Source organism: Theropithecus gelada, chromosome 11 (assembly GCF_003255815.1).
Source record: "Theropithecus gelada isolate Dixy chromosome 11, Tgel_1.0, whole genome shotgun sequence".
NCBI lineage: Eukaryota > Metazoa > Chordata > Mammalia > Primates > Cercopithecidae > Theropithecus > Theropithecus gelada.
Genome location: NC_037679.1, coordinates 88,645,648 through 88,669,079, shown reverse-complemented (window position 1 = coordinate 88,669,079; position 23,432 = coordinate 88,645,648). Strand labels below are relative to the sequence as shown.

The following is a 23,432-nucleotide window of genomic DNA, read 5'->3' as shown; positions in this document are numbered from 1 at the left end:
ATGTTAGTCAGGCTGGTCTTGAACTCCTGGCCTCAGGTGATCTGCCCGCCTCGGCCTCCCAGAGTGCTAGGATTACAGGCATGAGCCACCGCGCCTGGCCACATATGAAAACATTTTACTGATGGGGTACATGACAAAGAAGTTGGAACCATATCATTCAGATTGTTACTTTAACTAGGCTTAGCTCTTTCTTCTGCGTCACTGTTGGTCTTTAACTGGCTATAGTGGAATAGTCACAAAGTAAGGAGACTTAGCAAAGTATATTCCAGTAATAGAAAGAGGGGCCTAGTGTCTCCCAAAGTGAAAAGTGGGACATGATTCCTAAAATACTGACAGTGGCACCGTAAGCAGGCATATCCATGTAACTGTTGGTGAGGGCAGGGCCAAGACGTCCAGATGGGGCTGGAAGTGGTTCATCATATAAGCAAAATGTTATGTGCTATATCAACATGTAGATTTAGTGGAAAGTGGCTTTGTCATAATTTTTTTTTCTGGTCAACCGGAAATTAGAAGCCAAGAATGATTTCAAAATATGTTAATACAGCTACGACCTATAAAAAATGAAGCTAATTTTATGCTTTGACACTATTAATGAGAGAAAATAAGTAAGGAGACAAGGAGCAATTCAAAAAAGCTTTACTGTGACCCAAAAGGGCACGTTTCCATCAATTAACTGGGAGGAATGCCATCACCAAATCTACATGCGTAAGCGTGTGGCACCCTTTGGTGGGTGCACACTGTGTATTGTTCCATAGATTGAGCCTATATGGGACTTGAAAATGGAGATATCAGGTTTTACCAGGGTTTGATCTACTCAGAGACTATGTGGCAACATGAATCTCTGGGGGAGAAACATGTAGACAAATCTTTCATTTCAGAAGTGAGAGAAGCAGTCCAGTAGTTTGATCTCTTCCTGTCTTCCTTTCTCCAATTCCCTGGAATTCTACAGTCAGTTATTGATGAAAGCCAATATTAGCCTGCAGATAGCTGATTAGCCAGTAATCGTTTCTAACAGGACTACGTTCATTATGAACAAATAGCCTGAGACTTACACACAATCCAAATTTCTCTTCTTGGGCTTTGAACCCTATATAGCAAAACTTCTCTCCCCATCCCCCTTCCTTTCTCTTTGCTCTCTCTTCCTCTTTCATTTTTTTCTAATAACACACACACACACACACAAATCTTAAATAAATCTCCCAACAAACAAAACACTGAAATTCCCCTTTATCCCACTTTTATCTCATCAATCTGCTTTCTGTCCCTATGCATTCTTTATAGCACACATTTGTATTAGTTCAATAGCCCCAGTGTGAAATTCATAAATGAATATGCCTGTATTCAGGTTGCATATTAAGAACACTTCCACTGACAAGATTGCGTAAGTAGGGAGTTTCTCTTTGAGGCAATGTTGCCTTCAGCCTAAGTCTCTGCATACAGCGATTTGGAGAATGAACTCAAATTTATAGTCTTTAGGAGGCTGACACCTCCCATCAGTTGGAGTCCCCTGGTGGTTGTGGTGGAGGGAGATGCAAATCCTCCACCCAAACCCATCTCTCTTTCCACCATAGTGACAGGACCACAGTGAGGATATGGCTGTCCAGGTAAAGACTGACTTCCCAGCACTCGCTGCTCTTGCAGCCTTGTGTGCCATGAGACTAGGCTCCTTGCAATGGAAGGTGAGTGAATTTGGGCATGCAATGCCCACCTCATCCGCTTAAGAGGAAATCCTTGGCTCTGGTCTACTGCTCTTCCCTCTTTCCCTTGGCTGGAATGGTCATGAGCACAGAGACTTTAGAAGTTATAGATTAAAAACAGTAGAGATGCCTTCAGCCTTGATCCCCGAATGACTGAGTGGAATAGAGCCGCCCAACAACCTGGGTTACCAGCAATGGATGTTCACAGGAGGAGGAAATACACTTCCTTGTTCTGGAAGTCACTGAATCTTAGCCTCCCCTTGTTATATAATTGGAAATGATCATAAATAACTCAGGCTACGTTAAACAAGAAGGGACTAGATGGGAGGATGGGGAATATCTATATGCCTAAAGGAAAGGCTGAGAACCAGATTCAGAAATGTTAGCTGTGTTAATTCCTGCAAACCAGAGAGAAGGAAGTAATAGACAGTTGTACCAGAGCCACAAGGCTGGGTGAATTTCCCCCAACCTTTTTTATTTGCTGTGTCTCTTTGTTCAAGATTATATTCCAGAGAGAATCATTCAGCTGGACTGGCTTAGGTCATGTGTCCACCTCTTGTCCAGGGTTGGAGGGAGAAACTCTTGACTTACAAGTCCACCATGGTGGTATACAATGGCAGAGGGGTGGGTCATATAAGCAACATCAAGATGCTGCTACCCAGGAAAGGGGGGATTGGGTTGGGGGAGCAAAAACAACAACTGCGCACCACATTTCTGAACCCTGGATGCTGTACTTGAAACTGTGCGTGTGTGTGTTTATAATATATACATATTCCACATTATGTATACATATATGTATATACACACTACATATATATTTTTATATATGTGTATATAAAATATACACAGTCCCTGCAGTTCTATTATATTTTAAAAACACAATATACCCTTAACCCCAGGCAGGTTTTGTTGATACCCAGTCACAGTGCATGTGCATACTATGGGGAAAATTATGGCTTTCCCCCATCAGCATGGTAGATATATTATTAAGAATAAATCTACAGCAAATTATCTTCAGAAATCAAGTGCTGTGTTTATCTCTGTGTAATGAGGCTGTCAGTGTAACCTGTATTTATTGAACCACAAGTAGGTTATAAAACTTCCATTAATGAATGTAGGTAACTCAGTTGTCATAACGGGAGAAACCAGCATTCGGTTCGGACCCAGTGGAGCCCCGTGGCATGTGTTCTAGGAACTACTTGAATGGTTCCAAATGGTGCCACTGACAGCTCTGAGATTCGTGCTTCAAAATTATTAACCCAACACACACTGTGTTCAGTAAATACCGTGTCTACATCTCTGAAGAATGACTGTCCGGTTTATTGCATGCATTTTACTTGATATTCACACACGAGGATACTTCTTGAGTGAGTATGCCTTCTCCAATTCCGAACATCTAAAACATGCCCTAGAAATGTGTCTTCTCTTATGAAAATGCTCTGTGTCTCTGAAAGACAATTCCCAGTGTCCTGTATAAAATTCTAGGAAAAAACGTTTGTGCAGAAATAATGCTACCAATGATAGCTTCATTCATGACTGTAGAATTATTAGCAACAAATGCTGGATACTCCATGGGTTAAACAAGCCACCGTGTCCTTTCTTAAGCACTTGAAAAGGATTCGTTGGAGAAACATCGTCTGAATTCCAAATAGCCTACTTATGAATAAAATTTCAGAAAAACATATAAGCCCATTATATATCAGAAAAGGCCTATGTGCTGGTATCTTCTGTATAATGAAAAGGTTGTCACAGCCAGGTTGATGACCTATTTATTTAAAGCAATGTTGATTCAATAAAATTTCACTGCAGAGTAATTGGGACAGCCTTTAGAATTCATCTTAATATAATAGTAGCTGTCCACAGCGGATTGCACTTTTGTTCGCTACCACGTCTTGGTTGCCTACAATTTAAATGAGTTTCTGCAAGGCAGGAATCGTAACTGTTCGCTGAGTGTCTCACCTGAGTATCCAGAAAGGTCAGATGGCTTTTTGGCATCTCCATGCAATTCCCAATTTTTAAACGACTGCATTCAAAGTGTTTGCATGCACAATGATTATTTAAAACATAAAATATGTATTTTCCCCCATAGAAATAATGTTATACGTGATGATTGTTTTCTAAATATGCTAACTTTTGCAGTAGGGCCACACCTCAGAAGCAATTCTTGCTCTCTTTGTGGACTAGCCAAATCAGTATATGTGCTGGGGGTTCCTAAGACCACCCCCAGGTCCAACGAGTCGCTAGAACGGACAGGACTCAGCATGTGGTGAGAATCACTGCTCTGATGTATTAGCCAAGGAACACAAAGCACAGTCCGCAGGGGGAAAAGGCACAGGGGAGGAGACCAGGCTCACGCTCCCCGTGGAGTCATGCAGGATGCACTTAATTCCTCCAATTCGTCCAGCACATAGCTGGGACAGCACTGCCGGGGGAGCTCACCTGAGCCCAGGAGTTCGGGGTTTTCACTGGGAGACTGCTCATGGGGGCACCCTCTGCCTGGCACACACCAAAATTCTACGCTCCCAGAAGATAAGAAAATGTCCAGCATAAAGCACCTCGTCTGCCCAGTCTAGGCAGCGTGAGCCCCTCTGACCATGAAAAGGGAGGGAACTCTCCCCAGATCCAAGTTCCCAGCCACGCTTGCAAGCAGGCTTTCCTAAGGAGGTCTGTCTCAAGCCTGCGGCCTCAGGTCTTTCCTGCACACTACATTTTAAAACTGTTTCCATGGGAAATAGTGTTTTCGGTGTTAGGGACAGACATGTCCTGCTTTTTCTCGAAGCCCTGGTCCCACGACTGTCATCTCCTCCTCACCTTTTGTCCCTAATATTAATAGCAGGAGGTGGTCTCACTTTCTCCTCTGGCATGGCAGAGAGGGGTTCTGAGGTGTAGGCTGTGGCACCATTGCCTTGTCTGCATGTTTGTGTAGGCACAGTGATTACGAGTCTGGAGGAACTCCACGTAGGCCGCCCCCACCGTCCTCTTCTGCCCAGGTACCATCAACGTGCTCCAGGTTCCCCTTGGTACTTTTGCTTCAGGACTTTTCCTATTTTCCACTGAAGGACTAAGAGAAAACACAGCAGGAAACATTATCTTTTTCAAACTTCTAGGCTAGCTTGTAAATAAAAATCAAACCGTTTGCATTTTATTTTATATTTTATTTATTATTATTTTTCTTTTGAGGCAGGATCTCACTCTATCACCCAAGCTGGAGTGCTGTGGGTCAATCTCAGCTCACTGCAGCCTCCGCCTCCCAGGCTCCAGTGCTCCTCCCATCTCAGCCTCCCAAGTAGCTAGGACTACAGGAGAACACCACCACCCTCAAATGATTTCTGTATTTTTAGTCGAGATGGGGTTTCATTATTCTGTGTTTCTTTTAGAAACTTGAGTTGGAAAGAACATATGGAATGGAAAGCATACAGTAAGAAGACAAGATTATAAAAAGTTAACAGGGCTGGGCACAGTAGCTCCCACTTTGGGAGGCTGAGGCAGGTGGATCACTTGAGGGAATCATTCCCTCGCCTATCTGAACCTCAGCCTCATTTTGGGCTTGGAACCTTGCTAGGAAGAGTAGGTAATAGGGACAAAATGTCCATCAGTGCCTGGCCCTGGGAGACATTCAGTGAATGTGTGTTCTTATTTCAATCTTTACTTTTGCACTTTAGTTGCCTTTTTCTATTGAGTTTGGCCAGGCTAAGGGGTTTCAGGTAGTTTTGTGCTTGTGTCTGGCTTTGGCTTTATTTAAAGACACAAGCTAGTGCAACGATATTCTGTTTCTTTCTGTAACTAATGTTTGCTGGCTATCCATATACCATCTCTAGCTCTTTATTAAAGGCAGGAAAAACTGAAAGAAATTAGGACAGATGGATTGGAAGGCAACTGCAAATTTGTGTTTAAATCCTAGTATACATGAGCTTACACCTGCAAGGCAACGGTGAGCAATTAAGCTCCCCGTGTTCCCAGAACCAGCATGACCCGGGGATTCCCCAGAGCTGACTCAGACCCACACGTGCTGTCTCCAACAGGGCAAAGGTGAAGAAAGGCGTGAACATCATCGGCGTGCGAGCCAGCAGCCCTTCCATTTGGGATGTCAGGGAGCGCACGGATTATACTGGAAAGTATGCACCAGCTGTCATCGTTTGTCAGAAGAAATCGGCTGGCTCGGAAAACAGGTGAGTCCCAGCTGGCCTCCAATATATTCAGATCAGCTGCAAATGTGGCCTCATTTTTTTTTTTTTTTTTTTCTTTTCCTGGATTGCTAACAACCATTTCCACTGTGGTTTGCATTTGGTGTGTGTCATCTATTCTATCAGGGCCTCCAGGTAAGATGAATGGAAGCCTTCATTTGGGAAAGATGGGCTATTATTCACAGCGGACCTACTTAACACCCCGGCAGAGCACCGTGTCACCTGCAAGGACTGTACCCTGCAGATGGAATTGACCCACAAACCATGTTCCTCTTCAACATGACCTCTTTCTAGTCCATGTTATTAGATGAACTGAAACTCTGCATGTCTCATAAAACGGCCCATTTTGCAAGTGTTAGAAACCAGAGCCTATACGTCTCTCTTCACATGAGTGCATTCCACGTTTGCAGTGTATATTTAAATATAATGCATGTGATTGTATCCATGGGCAGGCATTTTCTGATGGTACAGTGAACTATCTGCAGTAGAATTGCAGGGAATTGTGGATTACTCTAGGGAGAAATTAAAACCTGAATCTGTCTCTGATAGCCACCAAATTAGAAACAATCAATTCACAGCTGGGCAAAGGGAGGCTTGAAACTCAGTTGTTCTTGTTTGATTGCACTTTCCTGAAATCTCATTTGTGGCTCAGGGGATTTCCTAGTCTGGTCACATATTTTTGTCACCTGTATGTTGCTTTATGCTCATGATACTATTGAAAATTTCAACAATAACGAAAGGAAGAATTCCGGTATGCCAGGCATTATTTCTGGAGTGCATTTTTAAACTTCATAGCTCAGTGTCTGGAAAATATCCTTATTTTTTATTATTTATTCTAGCAGGGAGCTCATGAATCTGAGCTGACAACTATTATGATTTTTTTTGGCTTATTACCAAGGAGCATTTGAGACCAATGTGGGGATGATTTGATCTGGATTCCTTTCTGTGCTTCTTTGCTCAACGTTGGTTTTTAGGAATTTGGATTATCAGCAGCTCTCGTTTGGGCCTTTCCTTTTTATTCTTGAAGATTTGCTTGTACAGCAAATGAGAGGGAAAAGAGAAAATCTGTATTTGAGTTCAGTCCTAGATATTTATGTAGTGATATGTTTTTGTAGTGATAGTGTGCCAAACTGGTGACCTGGATGAACTTACAGATACACACATTGAAACACGTCTGTGCCAGTAATATAATTTGGAAATAAGGTGCTATCTCAATAAAAGATTTCTTTTGTGTTTTGTGGTTAGCAAAAATTGGGATAGATGGACACATGGGTGGATGGATGGGTAGATGGATGGATGAATGGATAGATGGATGGGCAAATGGATGGATGAATAGGTGGATGGATGAGAGGGTGGATGAATAGATGTGTTTATTCTTTATCAGAAGAAAAGAATAGATTTAGGGGAAAGAATCTCAACCAATGAACTTTTATTTTCTCTTGTGATTTCTTTTGCCATCTATTTTTATGTATTAGTAGAAGCAGTAGTTAGTCTTGTCTACGAGAGGCTGAGGGCGTTGAACCATTAGAAAATATTTATGCCTTTTTATTGTTAATTTCTGACAAATAGTTTAGTTCATCTTGGACACGGAGAGAGAGCATGGGTGACCCAGTGGTACCTCCTTCCCATTGAAATGTCAGCTGCCTTTTTATATTTCCAGGGGCTTCCAGAATCTCAGCACATTCAGAGCACATCCAAATGCAGAAATGCATGGTGTTTGCCATTTTTTTTTTTTTCATCTGTGTCAGTATCTTCTTTAAGAAACAAGTACCCTGAATAGAATATAAAGCTCTTCTTTTAAAAGCCCTAATTCTTCATTCTAAATGAAGACCATTCCTTATCTCTTTGTGGATTCTGATGCCAGTTTTCTGTTTCCTTTTTTATCTTTTTTCTTCTTGTCTTCTGGAGGCCAGGATATGTTTCCTCATACTATGGGTCTGGATGATGGAAAAAGCTTATACACGTACAGATACACACATGCACAATATGTTATATGTGTGTACATGCATACAGCATATAAGCATATAGAACATATATATGTGATATAGATATGCAAATGCATGCGTGCATATAGATGTACATTTGACAGGTTTTTGTGGATAGACATATGTGTTGATGTAGGGATTTTACACAGCAGCTACGAAGGCTCTGCTTAATGAGGAAGCTCCAGAATGGAAGTCTTGTAGCTTTGGGAGCAGGTCTTTCTCCAGCTATGCTCCAGCCCATGCAGTAGTGTCTGGCACACAGTGGGCTGTCTGTAAATATTTGTTCAATTTGATAATTTGTTCTAGAATTAGACCATATCTCTAGTATATATTAGGATACAAATCCGTATGCACACATATTTAGTGGTTTTCTGTATACTTGTTCAAAAGGTAAGGTGCATAGCTGCATGTATAGTGAGGCAGCATTTGGGGAAACCCAGAGAAGGGTACTTTTGTGAGCAGACTATGTCCCAAGAAGTCTACACAAAGGACTGGCAACTGCGATTTCTACGGAGACAACTGGGAAGCTGGGGGAAAAGGCTGAATGTAAATTATTTTTTACAGTGAACCATTTGAACTGTTTGATTTTTTTCTTTTTTTTTTTGCTATGTGCATGTATTACCTATTTCATAAGACATCTGCGACTAAAGTAGAGATTTTAAAAATATGATGTATTCATTCCTATATTCAACTTTTATCCTAGTTTTAAAACTGTTCATTTTACTTCTTTCTGCCTTTGGAGAATTAAAGAAAAATCATGCTCCATGATTACAGATAGTGATGGACTGCGATGAGATGTGTTTTTCTTAAGGATAATTGGAAAATGTATTATAGAGTAGACGTTTTAATAATATTAGTAGGTTTTGCTTCAGAAGCTGTTTTGCTTTATAATTTCCTCCTACCTTCTTTGAATGTTTTCCAGTTATTCTTAAAAGTCAGAATCTGATCATCATAATGCAAAAGAAGCAGTCTTAATTAGCTTGAGAGTCATAGATTTGGTATTGCTAATAATTTGCCATGGATCAAGAAGTTGCGTTAATGAAGTTAAGTCACTGTGACAGGTTTAATTTTATGGATTAAGGAGACACTTTTGTGCTAGTGGTGAACTCACCAGGAGTGAGGAAAGATCTCTTATCTAAGTTGAAATGCATCCTTCCCTGTTTGAAGAAGTTAGGTTGCTGAGAATGTGATCATAACAATATGAATTTATGAATGCTATCACAGCTATCAGATCTGTTTTGACTAAGCATTGCCTGCAGGATAACCAATTATGCTGTGTCCATCAAATTGCATTTTGCATTTTCAGAATCTTGCTCACTCTACTCCTATGTTAACTTAGATAAATATGTAACAAAAGCCACATATTATCATTTCCTTGTAGTTCTCTCCATAGATAAGTGTTTCCCAAAACTCACCACAGTTGATATGTAAATGATTTTAGGTGTTAACGTAGAAATGAGGTTAAATATACTTGAATGACGAAACTTACATTTATTTAAGTTCTCCAGCAAGACTTGATTGAAGAGAAGTTCATCTCTTTTAAGGGCTAGTATCTCTTTAAAGCTTCTATCCTTAGCTGATCGATACATTATAGATAGGCAAGAATACATAGCTAAATTTAATCTATTTTCATAATTATCTATTTGTTCATTGTAATACTGATTTTACATTTTTGGTAATTAACATTTCATTTTAAAACAAATGTTTTGTTTCGTTTTGTTTTGTTTCCTGAGACAAGGTCTCACACTGTTGCCCAAGTGGGAGTGCAGTGGTGCGATCTTGGCTCACTGCAGCCTCTGCCTCCTGGGTTCAAGCGATTCTCCTGCCTCAGCCACCCAAGTAGCTGGGATTACAGGCGTGTACCACCACACCTGGCTAATTTTTGTTTATATAGTAGAGACGGGGTTTTGCCCTGTTGCCCAGGCTGGTCTCAAACTCCTGAGCCCAAGTAATCTACCTGCCTTGGCCTCCCAAAGTGCTGAGATTACAGGAGTGAGCCACCACACCCGGCCTTAAATAGACTGTTTTCGGAAACAAATAGGAATATCTTCAACAAGACAGAAGGTTTTTCTTTCTCACATAAAAGAAGCTTAAGGCTGGCCACGGCTGGAATGGCAGTTCTCCAGTATCAGTGGGGTCTCAGGACCCTTTCCTTCTTCAACACCATGTGAATGGAGGGTTTACATCCTCATAGATCGAGATGGCTTCAGGAGTGTCAGTCATTTGCAGGCAAAAGAAAAGTGACAGAAAAAGGTCTTCTTAACTGGGTTGACTCTTTTTAGACAACCTTCCTGGAAGCTCTTTTCAAGCCTATTTCTCTCTCTTGCATCTCATGGATAAGAACTTAATCACATGACCAAACCATACTTCAAAGGAAAGTAGGAAACATAATTTATTACCAGCAGTGTGCCCAGTTCAAAATCAGTGTTCTGTTCTAAAGAAAGAAGAGGCTGGGCGTGGTGGCTCATGCCTGTAATCCCAGCACTTTGGGAGGCCGAGGCGGGTGGATCATGAGGTCAGGAATTCGAGACCAGCCTGGCCAATATGGTGAAACCCTATCTCTACTAAAAATACAAAAATTAGCTGTGCATGGTGGTGTGTACCTATAATCCCAGCTACTGAGGAGGCTGAGGCAGGAGAATTGCTCGAACTTGGGAGGCAGAGGTTGAGGTGAGCTGAACTCATACCATTGCACTCCAGCCTGGGCGACAGAGCAAGACTTTGTCTCAAGGAAGAAAAAAAATAAAAATAAAAAATAAAACAGAACTGCAGCCTGGGGAAGTGGGGCAACCAGCAGCCTCTGTTTCATCAATTTATAAAGAATACACATATGGGAATTCCAGTAATGATGAAAAAAGCATAGTACCTCACTAACTTCCTTCACTTTTGTAGGATCCTTTAGAAATTTGCAGTACAATATAATAGGGTGGGGAAACTCACATTAGCACTGTACCAGAACAGTTCTGTGTATGTTAGAAACTTAAAGAAATGCTTGTTAATTTTCCAGCAGGCTGTCATCCACTAATTGAAACAATCAGTTCTTCTAACGCCCAGAATCTGAGTATCAGCAAACCTGAGACAGTGGTATGAAGTCATCAAAATGGCGTGACTTTCCTTTCATGGGCAACTGTGATTTATGATGCCTTAAATAGTTTCTATATCCTCCCTATTGACTATGGATTACCACAGTTGTATTTATTACCATCTGAATGATGATTCTGCAGAGAGAGTGGGAAGAACATAAATGTGAGATCCAGAAAATCTGATGTTTAGTTCTCATTTTTATGCTGTGTATCGCAGTGATGTCTGTCTGGCAGATGACCAGAGAGGAAAAGCAACTTCCTCTTCTGTAATATTGGGATAACAATGCCAGCCTTCACTGGACTATTGTGAGAATCAAATACAGTCACACATGTGCACACACTTTGAAATAATCAACAGACCCTTCATCATTTTTAGATTGTTAAAACACCCATGTAGTATATGCAGCACACATACCCAAGTCCTCTTAGACCATGACGGAAGCTTTTATTTCCAGAGTCTAAATGTAAATTTCCCAGAGTACAAGATGAATCACATTAGTTGTATACCGAGCCTGTATCAAATATAATGAAGTTTCCCCATTATGTTTAAATTTAGAATCTGTCCAAAGTATTTCCATTCAAGTTTGTTTTAATAACTTCTGCATTAGGGATACAACAGACCAAGATGTTGTTTTCAGAACTCTTAGATATCATTTCTACTAATTATATTAGCAAAACAAAACAAAACAAAAAAACCTCGGCTGGGCACCGTGGCTCACACCTGTAGTCCCAGCACTTTGGGAGGCCGAGATGGGCAGATGACAAAGTCAGGAGATCGAGACCATCCTGGCCAACATGGCGAAGCCCCATCTCTACTGAAATACAAAAAAAAAAGTTGGGTGTGGTGGTGGGTGCCTGTAGTCCCAGCTACACAGGAGGCTGAAGCAGGGGAATCGCTTGAACCCGGGAGGCGGAGGTTGCAGGGAGTCAAGATCGTGCCACTGCACTCCGGCTTGGGTAAGAGAGTGACAGAGTGAGACTCTTTCTCCAAAAAAAAAAAAAGAAAAGAAAAGAAAATGAAAATAATAAAATGGTTTTCTGAGGATGAGGGACAACAGAGAACTGTATTTTTTTTTTTTTTTTTTTTTTGAGACGGAGTCTCGCTTTGTCGCCCGGCTGGAGTGCAGTGGCGGGATCTTGGCTCATTGTAAGCTCTGCCTCCCGGGAGAACAGAGAACTCCTATACCCTTCTGGGGGATTTGTGAAATGGTTCTTCCACTGTAGAGATATATTTGTCGGTATCTGGCTAATACGATTTAAAACCTGAATCATAGGACCCTGAAATTAGTGTTCTAGATATATATGCTCTAGCTAAAAACTTAGCCATCAGTCTGGAGAGATGGACACAGGGCTGTAATTGCAGCGTTTTTGTTTTGTTTTGTTTTGTTTTGTTTGGTAACAGCAGACAGTTAAAAACAGTCTAAATGCCCATCAAGATGTGAATGAATTTTAAAAAGTTGTGTTCATGTAATAGAATCTTTGCAGTAATTATGAGGGATGCCATTGATCTGTGTATATCAGCAAGAAATTAACCTGAAACTGTAATGTTGGACGGGGAGAAAATCTTGAATAGTAGCATGTGTAATATGTTACCACTAATGTAATTATGAAGAGAACCCCCACAGCAATGTGTTGTTTTAGAGAAAATTACTGAGTTAATACAGGTATAGATGGGTCAAGGACATGACTGTTTCTTGAAAAGTCAATGTGTGAGAAATGCACGTTCAGGTGAAGTACGCAAAGATATTTTCCAGACATCGTGGGAAACAGAGCTTTAGAATCTTCCTAAGATAGCACTGAGTTTTGCCCCAGTAAATGTAAGCTTATCTACATTTGCCTCCCTGAAAAAACATTTAAACGAAGCCAGGAGGCAGCAGTAATTCAAGCATATGGCCTGGCAGTCAGGCGGAATGATGAACCCCGTTCTCTGTGAAATCAGACTTCAGGCTGACTCACTCAACATTTCCTGACACTCGTTCAATCTCATTATACAGTAGCACGAGGGAGGGTGAGGTTTGCCTCAATTTACCCTTGTATTGCTTTGCTTTTATTATATCCATATACCTGGTATTTAATATCTTCTGTTTCCAAGTAGAGCACCAAATTTAGAATTAAATTATTGAACATCCACTTTCCGTGGGTAATGGCGCTGAGTTACCGCCGAGCGTCTTTGCTAGTGGAAGCTGCCGTGGCTTTTTGTTAGGATCTCCGGAGTGCCATAATACTAAAATACCGACTGCTTCTCTTGCTATAGCTACAAGAGTCATGCATGTGGCATAAATAATAACCTAATAGCAACAATAATTACATTATGCCACTTGCTGCTGTTCATCAAAATGCTTCATCAATGCACTCCGGGGCTGTAGATCATGGCTAATGTTTGGTTGCTGTCGCTTTGTGATTTCGGAGTCCTGTGAAGGCCACTAGATGTTGCTTCGAGGAAAGAGAAAGCTCCCTTTCAATGGAACTACCAAACACATCTGCAGTGGCAGAAATGTCTAAAGTGACACACGACATTCCATGTAGAAAACCGTGTGCTGCTATCTGTCTTCATGTACATGTCTGAACTTGCACCTTCAATAAGTGTGTGTGTCTGTGTGCGTGTCCGTGTGCGTGTGCATGCACATATGTGCAGGCCTTAGTGTCCTCTCTGAGCAGGATATCTTCAGTAGCAGTCCTACAGAGAAGAAAATGTCTATGTCTCTATGTCTACATACAGCTATTTTTCTATATCTAATCTATGTGTATATACCGAATCTATATCTACATATATATCTAATCTATATAGTTTTGTCTATAGATCCATATTTATATCTATCTTATCCATACCCATATCTATACTTATATATGTATTAGTAGCATATATACACACACTGTAAAATCCAAAAGTATTTTTTTATTTGTTAAGGATCATGAACATTTGCAGTCACTGTTTCTGATGGGTGTTCATTGTCAATAAGTGAATAGATTTCTGCATCTCTCCAAAATAGCCTTGGATGTTTTTGATGACGAGGGAGTGTTCTTTGCGACAGCCACTTCCTTTGATCACTTAACTGTGTGGGCCACAGGGTCTCAGGTCTGTCCCTTCACGCTCTGTGACAACCCTTTACCATGAGGATTTGATCAAACTTGCCGAAACCTCCAGATTCCCCTGGTGTGCTTAGCTTGGTGGAACAAATGCTGTGTTTGGATGATCTGTGGCTTGAAGGCCTGGGGAACAGTTTAGAAAGATGATAGTATTTCATGGAACATTAAAAAAAGCAATGAAAGAAAAATTATAGGATCCATCTGAAGAAGCTTTATTTATAGTCCAACTGATACAAAGTATCATCTTGTTTCTTATGTCCTAAAAATCTCATTCTAATTGTTGTTTCTCATGGACAGGATGTCTTATTTTTTAAGTATTAATATATATGGTTTGGTAAAGCAACTTTCTTCTGACAGCTTTCACTTGCCATGATGTGTGTCAATCAGTGTAAGAACTTTCTGTGGTGACTTCTTAGTCCTTGAACCCTGGTGACTAACTGTGACACCAGTTAGAGAAACTGGCAATATGGGCATATGACTTTATATTCCTACTTAGAACCTTTTTAAAGCTCTTGTGTTATAAATTACATACTGTCAAATTGACCTATTTTAGGCACACAGTTAAATGAGTTTTAGAAGATGTCTTTGGTTGTTCAGCCATCACTGCAACCCAGTTTTCCATCACCAGAAAAAAAAAATCAGCTTTTACTCATTTGCATGAAGTTTTTATTTCTCTCTCAATTCTAGGCAGTAAGTGGTCTCTTCTGTGTATAATTTTGCTGTTTCCACAATAGCCCAAACTGTGAATAACCCAAATGTCTGCCAGCTGGTGAGAGATAAATAACTGTGATACATCTAAGCAGCAGAATACTACTCAGCAATGAAAAAGAACAAGCTACAGAAGCACTGAGAAAATGTAGATAAGCCCTGAAGTGTGATGCTGAAGGAAGCCAGACACAAGAGAGCATGTTTATGATTCCATTGATATTCAATTTCTAGATTGCACTTTAAATTAATAGATTTTCAGCTTCTCAATGGGACCCACTAAGTTACGAACTACCTGGTGACCTTAATTCTTTCTCAACTGCTCTTTTATTTTCTACATAAACTTGCTCTTTTCCTTTTAGAACTTTTTCTAAAAGGAACACTTAACTTCCATTTAAAAGCTCTGTGATCAGCAGTAGAAGAAATAAATGATCCGTTCACCAGCCATTCTAATCAGGGGTAGCATTAAAAGCTATTTCACCTTGCTATTTTGAAGAGGTTTATTTCTTTAAACAAATGATTCCAATTAATAAATGCAGGTAGTTCTAGATACTTAATCTTTTGTCTTAAAGATAGATCCAGTTTTTCTACTATAGAATAGAGATGCTGGGGGTAAATTCAACTCATATCACAAGACCAGTGACCCCTTTCCTATAACCTGAATTTGAAAATCCTCCAGAGTAAAATGGGTTTCTGTCTTGTGGACGGAATACCAACATGTGACGTAATTGTATCAGGATCAAATCCAGAGTCTCCAAGAGACATCAACTGGGACTCTGTAAATATAAGAAAGTATCTCCTCAGTTTGGTCAATATCAATTTCAGTCACTGGGTGTTTCTGTCTATAATTACTCAGCATTGTTCTTGGATAACTCCCGAAGTCTGCTAAATGTGGTTTTGATTACTCACTCCTGGAGGCAAGTGTAACATGGATGACAGCAACATTTTGTTTGGTCTGTAGGTCCTTATTATAGCAGGTCTACAGGCAGAAAACCTGTGCGAAGCTGGACGCAGTGGCTCACGCCTGTAATCCCAGCACTTTGGGAGGCCAAGACAGGCGGATCACGAGGTCAGGAGATCGAGACCATCTTGGCTATCACGGCGAAACCCCGTCTCTACTAAAAAATACAAAAAACTAGCCAGGCGAGGTGGCGGGCGCCTATAGTCCCAGCTACTCGGGAGGCTGAGGCAGGAGAATGGCGTGAACCCGGGAGGCGGAGCTCGCAGTGAGCTGAGATCCAGCCACTGCACTCCACCCTGGGCGACAGAGCAAGACTCTGTCTCAAAAAAAAAAAAAAGAAAGAAAAGAAATGAGAACACGTGGGTGCCTGAAAGCGCTGATGAGAGGGGGTGATTGAATTTGGTTTTTAATATCAAAACACAGCATTGATCTCAACATATACAGCTTAATCGTGGCATGCCTTGATCATTCTTTTACCTGAAATCATTAAAAAGATGGAGGGCTTAGGGAATAAAAATGGTGAAGCTTGGTCCAGGTTTCCTGAAACTCTGACAATAACAATATTTCCACAGTATTTGTCGTGTCTACGTCAAACCTGCAAGGTCACTTACATGCTCCTTTAACTCCTTTTACTTTTGAATTCAAGTAAATTTATTCCAAAGGGAAGTTATAAAAAATGGAAAAACTAGGATAATTTGGATTTAGAAGTTAATTGTGAAAATCAAATAATGAAAGGAGTCACTACTAATGATTTCCACGTGGAGACTATTGTTTGCAGCCAGTTTCGGGGTTTTTTTCTTCTGTGTTAGAACAGATAGTTGGCAGGTCTTACAGAAGGATTAGAGACATATGCACCCCAGAGTATGCCTTTCTCCTTAAGAGAATCAAAGGATTGAAAGCAAGATGTCATGGTATTAAGCATTTCACTATGTATTGTTGTTCTCTCCAACTAAACCCACAGCTGGAAAGAGAGTAGGGGGTTGGGAGGCCCTAAGATTATTTAATGTCTATTCTGCTTAAACACCCACCAAAAATCAAGTTAGGCCCCACCGAACACTGTCTTGCACACCTATGGTGACAGATGCCCCACACTAACAAAAACGGTACTGTACAAAACACTTATCTATCTATACATATATGTGCACATACATCATATTCCTAGAGGCCTTTATAAGTTGCAAAATGTCTTCTATGGGAAATTTATGTTTTCTCCTGATTGTTTCCTTGATACCTTTAAAACAAGCATTCTTGGCCAGGCACAGTGGCTCACGCCTATAATCCCATAACTTTGGGAGGCCGAGGCGGGCGGATCACCTGAAGTCAGGAGTTGGAGACCAGCCTGGCCAACGTGGTGAAATCCTGTCTGTACTAAAAATACAAAAAGTAGCTGGGCATGGTGGTGGGCACCTGTAATCCCAGCTACTCAGGAGGCCGAGGCAGTAGAATCGCTTGAACCCAGGAGGCGGAGGTTGCAGAGAGCCGAGTTTGCACCACTGCTCTCCAGCCTGGGCCACAGAGTAAGAATCCATCTCAAATTTTAAAAAAAACACAGTGTTCTTATCTGTTTTTGGTGTCATAGATTGCTTTGACAATTCTGTGACATTTATGAATCTATCCTCAGAATAATGTTTTTAATTCCCTAAAATGAAATTCACAGGAATCCTGAGGAATGCAGCTATATTGAAATGCGGCTTTCAAAACATTTTCTAAATTGTGATAAGGTATTTTATGAGCTTCCTTAATAAAACTCTGAAAACAAAGCCTAGCAGCACCTGTAGTAACTACTGTGATTTCAAGTAAGTGTTCAGGGCAGGGCACATTTTGAAGTATCTTTTACAAATCCAATAGACTATGAAGATCGCTGCGGCTCCTTTTGGTGAAAAGTCACAGCTACTCTGGTAGTCACCGAGGTTCAACATTGAAGGATGTGCTAATTTTCAGTTCCAGGGTAGAAAAAATAAAGGGCTGTTTTTTTTTCCCAGCCAAGTTCATAGAACCCTGAATTCTAAATCCATTCACACCAGACTAATAACCCCTTCCTTTAAAGGAGCTCAGATTTCTTAAAATGCAATGAGACATAATTAAAGGGAAAAAGTATCTTTAGCATATAAAAGCCTACACCTCCTTGGGCTGTAACTGGGAATGTGTATTCTATTAAAACTTCACATGAATGGAATTGTAACCAACAGAAAAGCTTCAAAGAACTTCCTATATAGAAAAGCAATATGTCAGTGTGTGCCAACGTTCATTAAAATTTTTAATAACCTTTGTTTCTACATTTTAGGGTTTATCTTAATAATCAGGAGTGTTATACCTAAGCACGGTGTTCACATTGTTACAGATAATAGAAGAAAATTAGAATCCTTAAGTGCTAGGAATACAGAAGTGATTAAATAACTATAGCATTTCACAGAGCAAAATGTAACAGAGCTGATAATGGTGTTTTAAAAGATTTATTGGCATGAGGAAACGCTCTCAATTTACTGATATGTTAAAAAAAGGCATGAAATAAAATGTATAGAGTAGCAACCTGATTTTGTTAATAACCAAATGTATATGTACATATTTATACACATATATACATATATATACACACACATATATACACATATATACACACACACACAATATAGTCAACAGGCTAAAAGTGAAATATAACACAACTTTAATAACAGTGAAATTATGATTGATATTTATTTCCTCCTGAATTCAAACCATAAAATGTTGAGAAGCTACCGGGTGCTAGGCACTGTACTGTATAACACCAATGGCAAACAAAATAGCAAGTGTATGTTCTCATGATCTTAGAGTCTCATTCTTTCATTTGTTGACACTTGCCAAATCTTCTGCAATAAACACGCCTTAGTTTTATTAATTAGAAAAATATATGCTGGGGTTTTGATTCTTCTATTGTTCTTATAAACTCGCAATAGAAAAATTATGCATTTCCTTCAAGTGTGAAATTGAGGTTGACATGAAGGGAACTGTCAAGGTATTCGAAAATGAAATTGTTTATCCTCCTTAGGGTAAAAAAAAAAAAAACTTTCTTTGAAAGTTACTGCCTTGTGATGATCTTGTAGTTATATTCATCAATACATTTTTGTGTTGGCATTTAAGTGACTATCTTTTTGCCAGGTAAATTAGAATGAATCGATTCTATTGTACAATAATCTTAGGCTATATATTAAAATAATACAAAGAAACTAAGGACATCGACAAGTTCCAAGGCGGTGGATGTATTAGAAGTCGGATTTTCTTTTACAGCATAAATATCATCAGAAAGAAGCCAAGCTTAATTTCTCCTTGTTCCTTATTCAACCGTGCCTGCCACATAGAAAACTACCTCCAAACTAATTTCAGAATGACCTTGAGATGGGGTTATGAGCCTAAGAGATTGTATCAGAAGCCTCAGGCAGGATTTATGAGAAGATGTGGATTGAATTTTGCATGGGGAAGGAAAATTTCATTTAGTATTTATCGTCCAGTGCTATTTTAGCATCAGGCAATGAAACAGCTTGACACTCTTAAAGATGCTCCCGTGGGTCCACCCCACTCAGGAGTCAGCAGTTGCCATCCCAGAGAACCATAGGAATAGCAGGTGGCTAATGTTTTCCCCACTGAATGGCCCTGGCTTCTCTATCTCCCTCACCCCCTTTGATTATAGACATGCTCAGACCCTCCAACTCAACCCTTTTCATTAAAGTGTTATATCTACCTTTAGACCTTTTGAATCAGTAATCTGAGTACTAATACCTCACATTGGTTAATAGATAAATATGTACCAGCTTCTTCAAACGGTTTTACCTAGAGCTTATTTCAATTTAACCAACTTGATTCTTCTAATGCTAAGGGTAGGCAAAAAAAATCTCATCGCCATTTGATGGATCTTGAAGCTGAGGCCCAGCAAAATTTAGGTAACTTACATTACTTTCTGTAGTGGGCTGAATAATACTTCCCATTCCCACTCCCACCCTCACCCCAAACATGCCTGTGTCTGGAATCTATAGCCTGTGAATATATAGCTTACATGGTAACAGTCTTTGAAGATGTGATTAAGTTGAGGACCTTCAGATGAGACTAATCTGATGGGTCCCGTGTAATTACAGAGGAGAGAAAGGCAGAGGGAGATTTGGTGTCAGAAGTAGGAGATGTGGTAATGGAAATGGAGGTTTGATGGATTTGAAGAAGGGGCCAGGAGCCCAGGAATGTGGAAGCCTCTAAAAGCTGAAAAAAGCAAGGCAATGGATTCTCCCCTGAAGCCTCCAGAAAGAACCAGCCTGGCCAACACCTTGATTTCAGGCTTCTGACCTCCAGAGCTGTAAGGGAGTCAATCTGCATTATGTTAAGCCTCTGTATTTGTGGTCATTTGTTACAGCAGCCATCGGAAGCTAGTACATCTCCTTAGTTCAGTTCTGCAGTGATGGTGTGTTATGGTTTGGCAATTCAAATCTCATCCTGAATTGTAGCTCCCATAATTCCTACATGTTGTGGGAGGGACCCAGTGGGAGATAATGGAATCATGGGGGCAGTTTCCCCCATACTGTTCTCATGGTAGTGAATAAGTCTAATGAGATCTGATAGTTTTATAAGGGGAACCCCTTTCACTTGGCTCTCATTTTCTCTCTTGTCTGCCACCATGTAAGATGTGCCTTTCACCTTCTGCTGTGATTGTGAGGCCTCCCCAGCCACGTGGAACTGTGAGTCCGTTAAACCTCTTTTTCTTTGTAAATTACCCAGTCTTGGGTATGTCTTTATCAGCAGTGTGAAAACAGACTAATACATGGTAGAACTCGGTTTCAAACACTGGGGAGGCAGGTTCAGAGCTGGATCCCTCAGTCAGATGTTGCACTTAACAGACTTTTGGACTTGGGTCAGATCCCCTGGAGTGAGGAAAGCAAAATGATTAAGTGAATGTTAATGTGGGTTCACAGGGTCTGAGTCCAAGTCCACTCCCTACTGCCGATCAGCTGTGCAATTGTCTAGAATGTGTAGCCTCTTGATGTCCACACACATGGAATGGATGTAATGATGATACATCAAGCAGTCCTGAGGATGGAAGAAGTGAATGCATGAAAAGCACCTTGCGTGGTTCTTGTCTCATTGTCAATGTCATTGCAGGGGAGAGAAAGGAATATCTTTTCCTCACTTTCTGCATGGTGCATGGCTGACACCCCATAACAAAAGACAGATTAACAAGAGAAAAGCATAACGAATTTATTTAACCAAGGTTTTATATGACACGGGAGCCTTCAAAAATAAAAATCAAAAGAAAACTGTGGTTTTATGCATAGGTTCAATGAAGAATGGACAGTTATGTCTATTGGACAGGGTGATTGGACAGAAAGGGGTATGGTCCATTGGTAATAAACTGGAACGAGGTTTGGGATATAGCAAGGCTATTTGTTTAGATTCTCCCTGGCCTTCAGATATAGGGCAGGACCTCTCTGGAATGAGGGTGTTACAACCTTCTCTTTGGAGAGGTAGTCAGATAATTCCTTTATGACCATGGCTCAGGGGAGAATGGCAGGAGGAGGTCATAGTGGCGTTCTTGCTTCTGCTTCTGCTTCTGTGGTATTCTCATCACCAAAGTTCCGTATTTTGGGGAATTACGTTCTGGGCCCTAGGATCATGGCCACATCCAGTAATAGAAGGCACGCTAAGATTTTATAAAGCCAGAAGGGTTTGAAATGTCAACTTTCAATCACATTGGTAGTGCTCTAAATTTATTTGTTCATTCATTTATCTATTCATATTCATTTTATTTGTAACTATTAGGTGGGGAAAGGTGTATGTATAAAATATCTTTTCTGAAATTAGTTCAAAAAATCGTGCAGGGCTGAAAACCAGTGTACTGACAGCAATAAGACACAGCATTCCGATTTCTGGGGAGCATTAAGTATGTGGTTGCCTGGTTTCTTCTGGGAAAGTCAGTGGGCATCTAGATTAAGAGATAAGTAAAATAAAGTGGGTAGTCCTGTATACGTGGTGCTTACAGAGCAAATATTGATTGAAAATGTGCTGAACTGGGGCTCTGGGGAGATGCAAGAGTTAATGTGCTTCCAGAAGGGCCTCATGCTGTAAAGCAGCCATTTATGCTAGCAGGCTTTGATTAAATGAGTCTCTCTGAATGACTAAAGAGCAATTCTATTATAGGCAGTCCTTGTTTTCCATCACCAGGCATTCTGGAACATCACTAATCATGGAGCATATTGTCTTACACTGGACTCTATTTTCCCATAGGAACAGTGCTGCAATTTCAGGGGGTTGGAGGGTGTTGCATTCCTTCCTGAGGGCTTCAGCTTCAGACAAATCATAGCTATCAAGAGAATGGATCATAAAAGCAACATTCTAACCATCTTCAACATCAATGATCATTTCACGCAGTGAAATTGCATCCGTTCTCTCCTGTTCAGCAAATGTATATTAGGCATCTAATTTACACCACGTACTTTGTTAGGCCCTAAGGATGCAAAGATGAATGTTGGGGATGAACGAACAGTCCTGCGTGTTCATTCAGCTCCAATGCACAGATAAATCATTTCAATTCATCGAGGTCAGCATGATCAGAGATGGGTGTACATACTATTGATGTTCTAAGAATTCCCTGGGCTCTACGCACAACATAAAAATCTAGCCCTTCAATGTCAAAACTCAGACCATAATTTGTCAGCTGTGGTTTATCAGTAGGAACACTACAGTTAGAGTGAGAAGATATATTTTTGATTTCTATATCAGTTAAGAATCTGTCTATTGAAAGAGACAGAAAATCCAGCTCCAACTACTTTATTCAAGGGAGAAAAAAGAAGAAACAAAGAAAAAGATTTAATGCAGATGATCGTGGTGGTGGTGGTGATAGAATTATGGGCGCATGAAACAAAAAGTCTTGAAGTAGACTACTGCAGTTGGATAGGATTTGTTTGCCCCCACCAAAATTCATGTTAAAATCTGGTCCCCATTATGGCAGTGTTGGGAGATGGAGTCTAGTGGGTGATGTTTGGGTTATGGGGTCAGATCCCTCATCAATGGCTGAGTGCTATGCTCATGGTAGTGTGTTCTCACCCTCAAAAGACTGAATTGGTTCTTGAGGGAGTGGTTAAGTTCTCTTAAGAGTAGGTCGTTACAAAGCCTGTCAAGTTTTCTCCTCTTCACACATGTATGCGCCCTTGTTGACCTTCTCTATTGTGTTGTGATGCAGCATCAAAACCCTCACCAGAAGCCAGGGCCATGCCCTTGAGCTTCTCAGCCTACAAAACTGTGGGATAAATAAGCTGCTTTTCTCTATTAGTTACCCAGCCTCAGATACTTTTTTCTAGCAACACAAAATGGACTAAGACACTGACCTTCGAGTATGGCTGGTGTGGTGGTTTCAAAACACGTCTAGAAATTCTTTGACACTCCTGCCTTCAGAAGGTGGAGTCCAATAACCCTCCTTTTGAATGCAGGTTAGATGTAGTAACTTGCCTCTAATGAACTCGTAGCAGAATGACGGCGTGTGCCTTCTGAAGCTAGGTCCTAAACTACATTTCTACTTCTGCTTTGCTCTTTCTTGAGGCACTCACTCTGGACAAGCTAGGCAGCTGCCATGACATGTGGACATGCAGGTAGCCAGTAGAGAGGCCCACGTGGGGATGGACTGAGGACTCCTGCTATGGTCAGCACAAACTGACCAGAAACATGAGTGAGCCTCCTTGGAAACAAAGCACCTAGCCCCTAGTCGATCACAGTCCTGG

General features: G+C 40.6%; 1 protein-coding gene across 1 annotated transcript in view; it reads left to right on the top strand.

The window, feature by feature from the left end:
* TMEM132D (transmembrane protein 132D) overlaps window positions 1-23,432 on the top strand; it is an 832,282-nt gene that overhangs the window by 366,951 nt on the left and 441,899 nt on the right. The window contains exon 3 of the mRNA XM_025402435.1: window positions 5,720-5,866. Within this exon, the coding sequence (XP_025258220.1) occupies window positions 5,720-5,866 (147 nt within the window). The remainder of the gene's footprint in view (window positions 1-5,719; window positions 5,867-23,432) is intronic.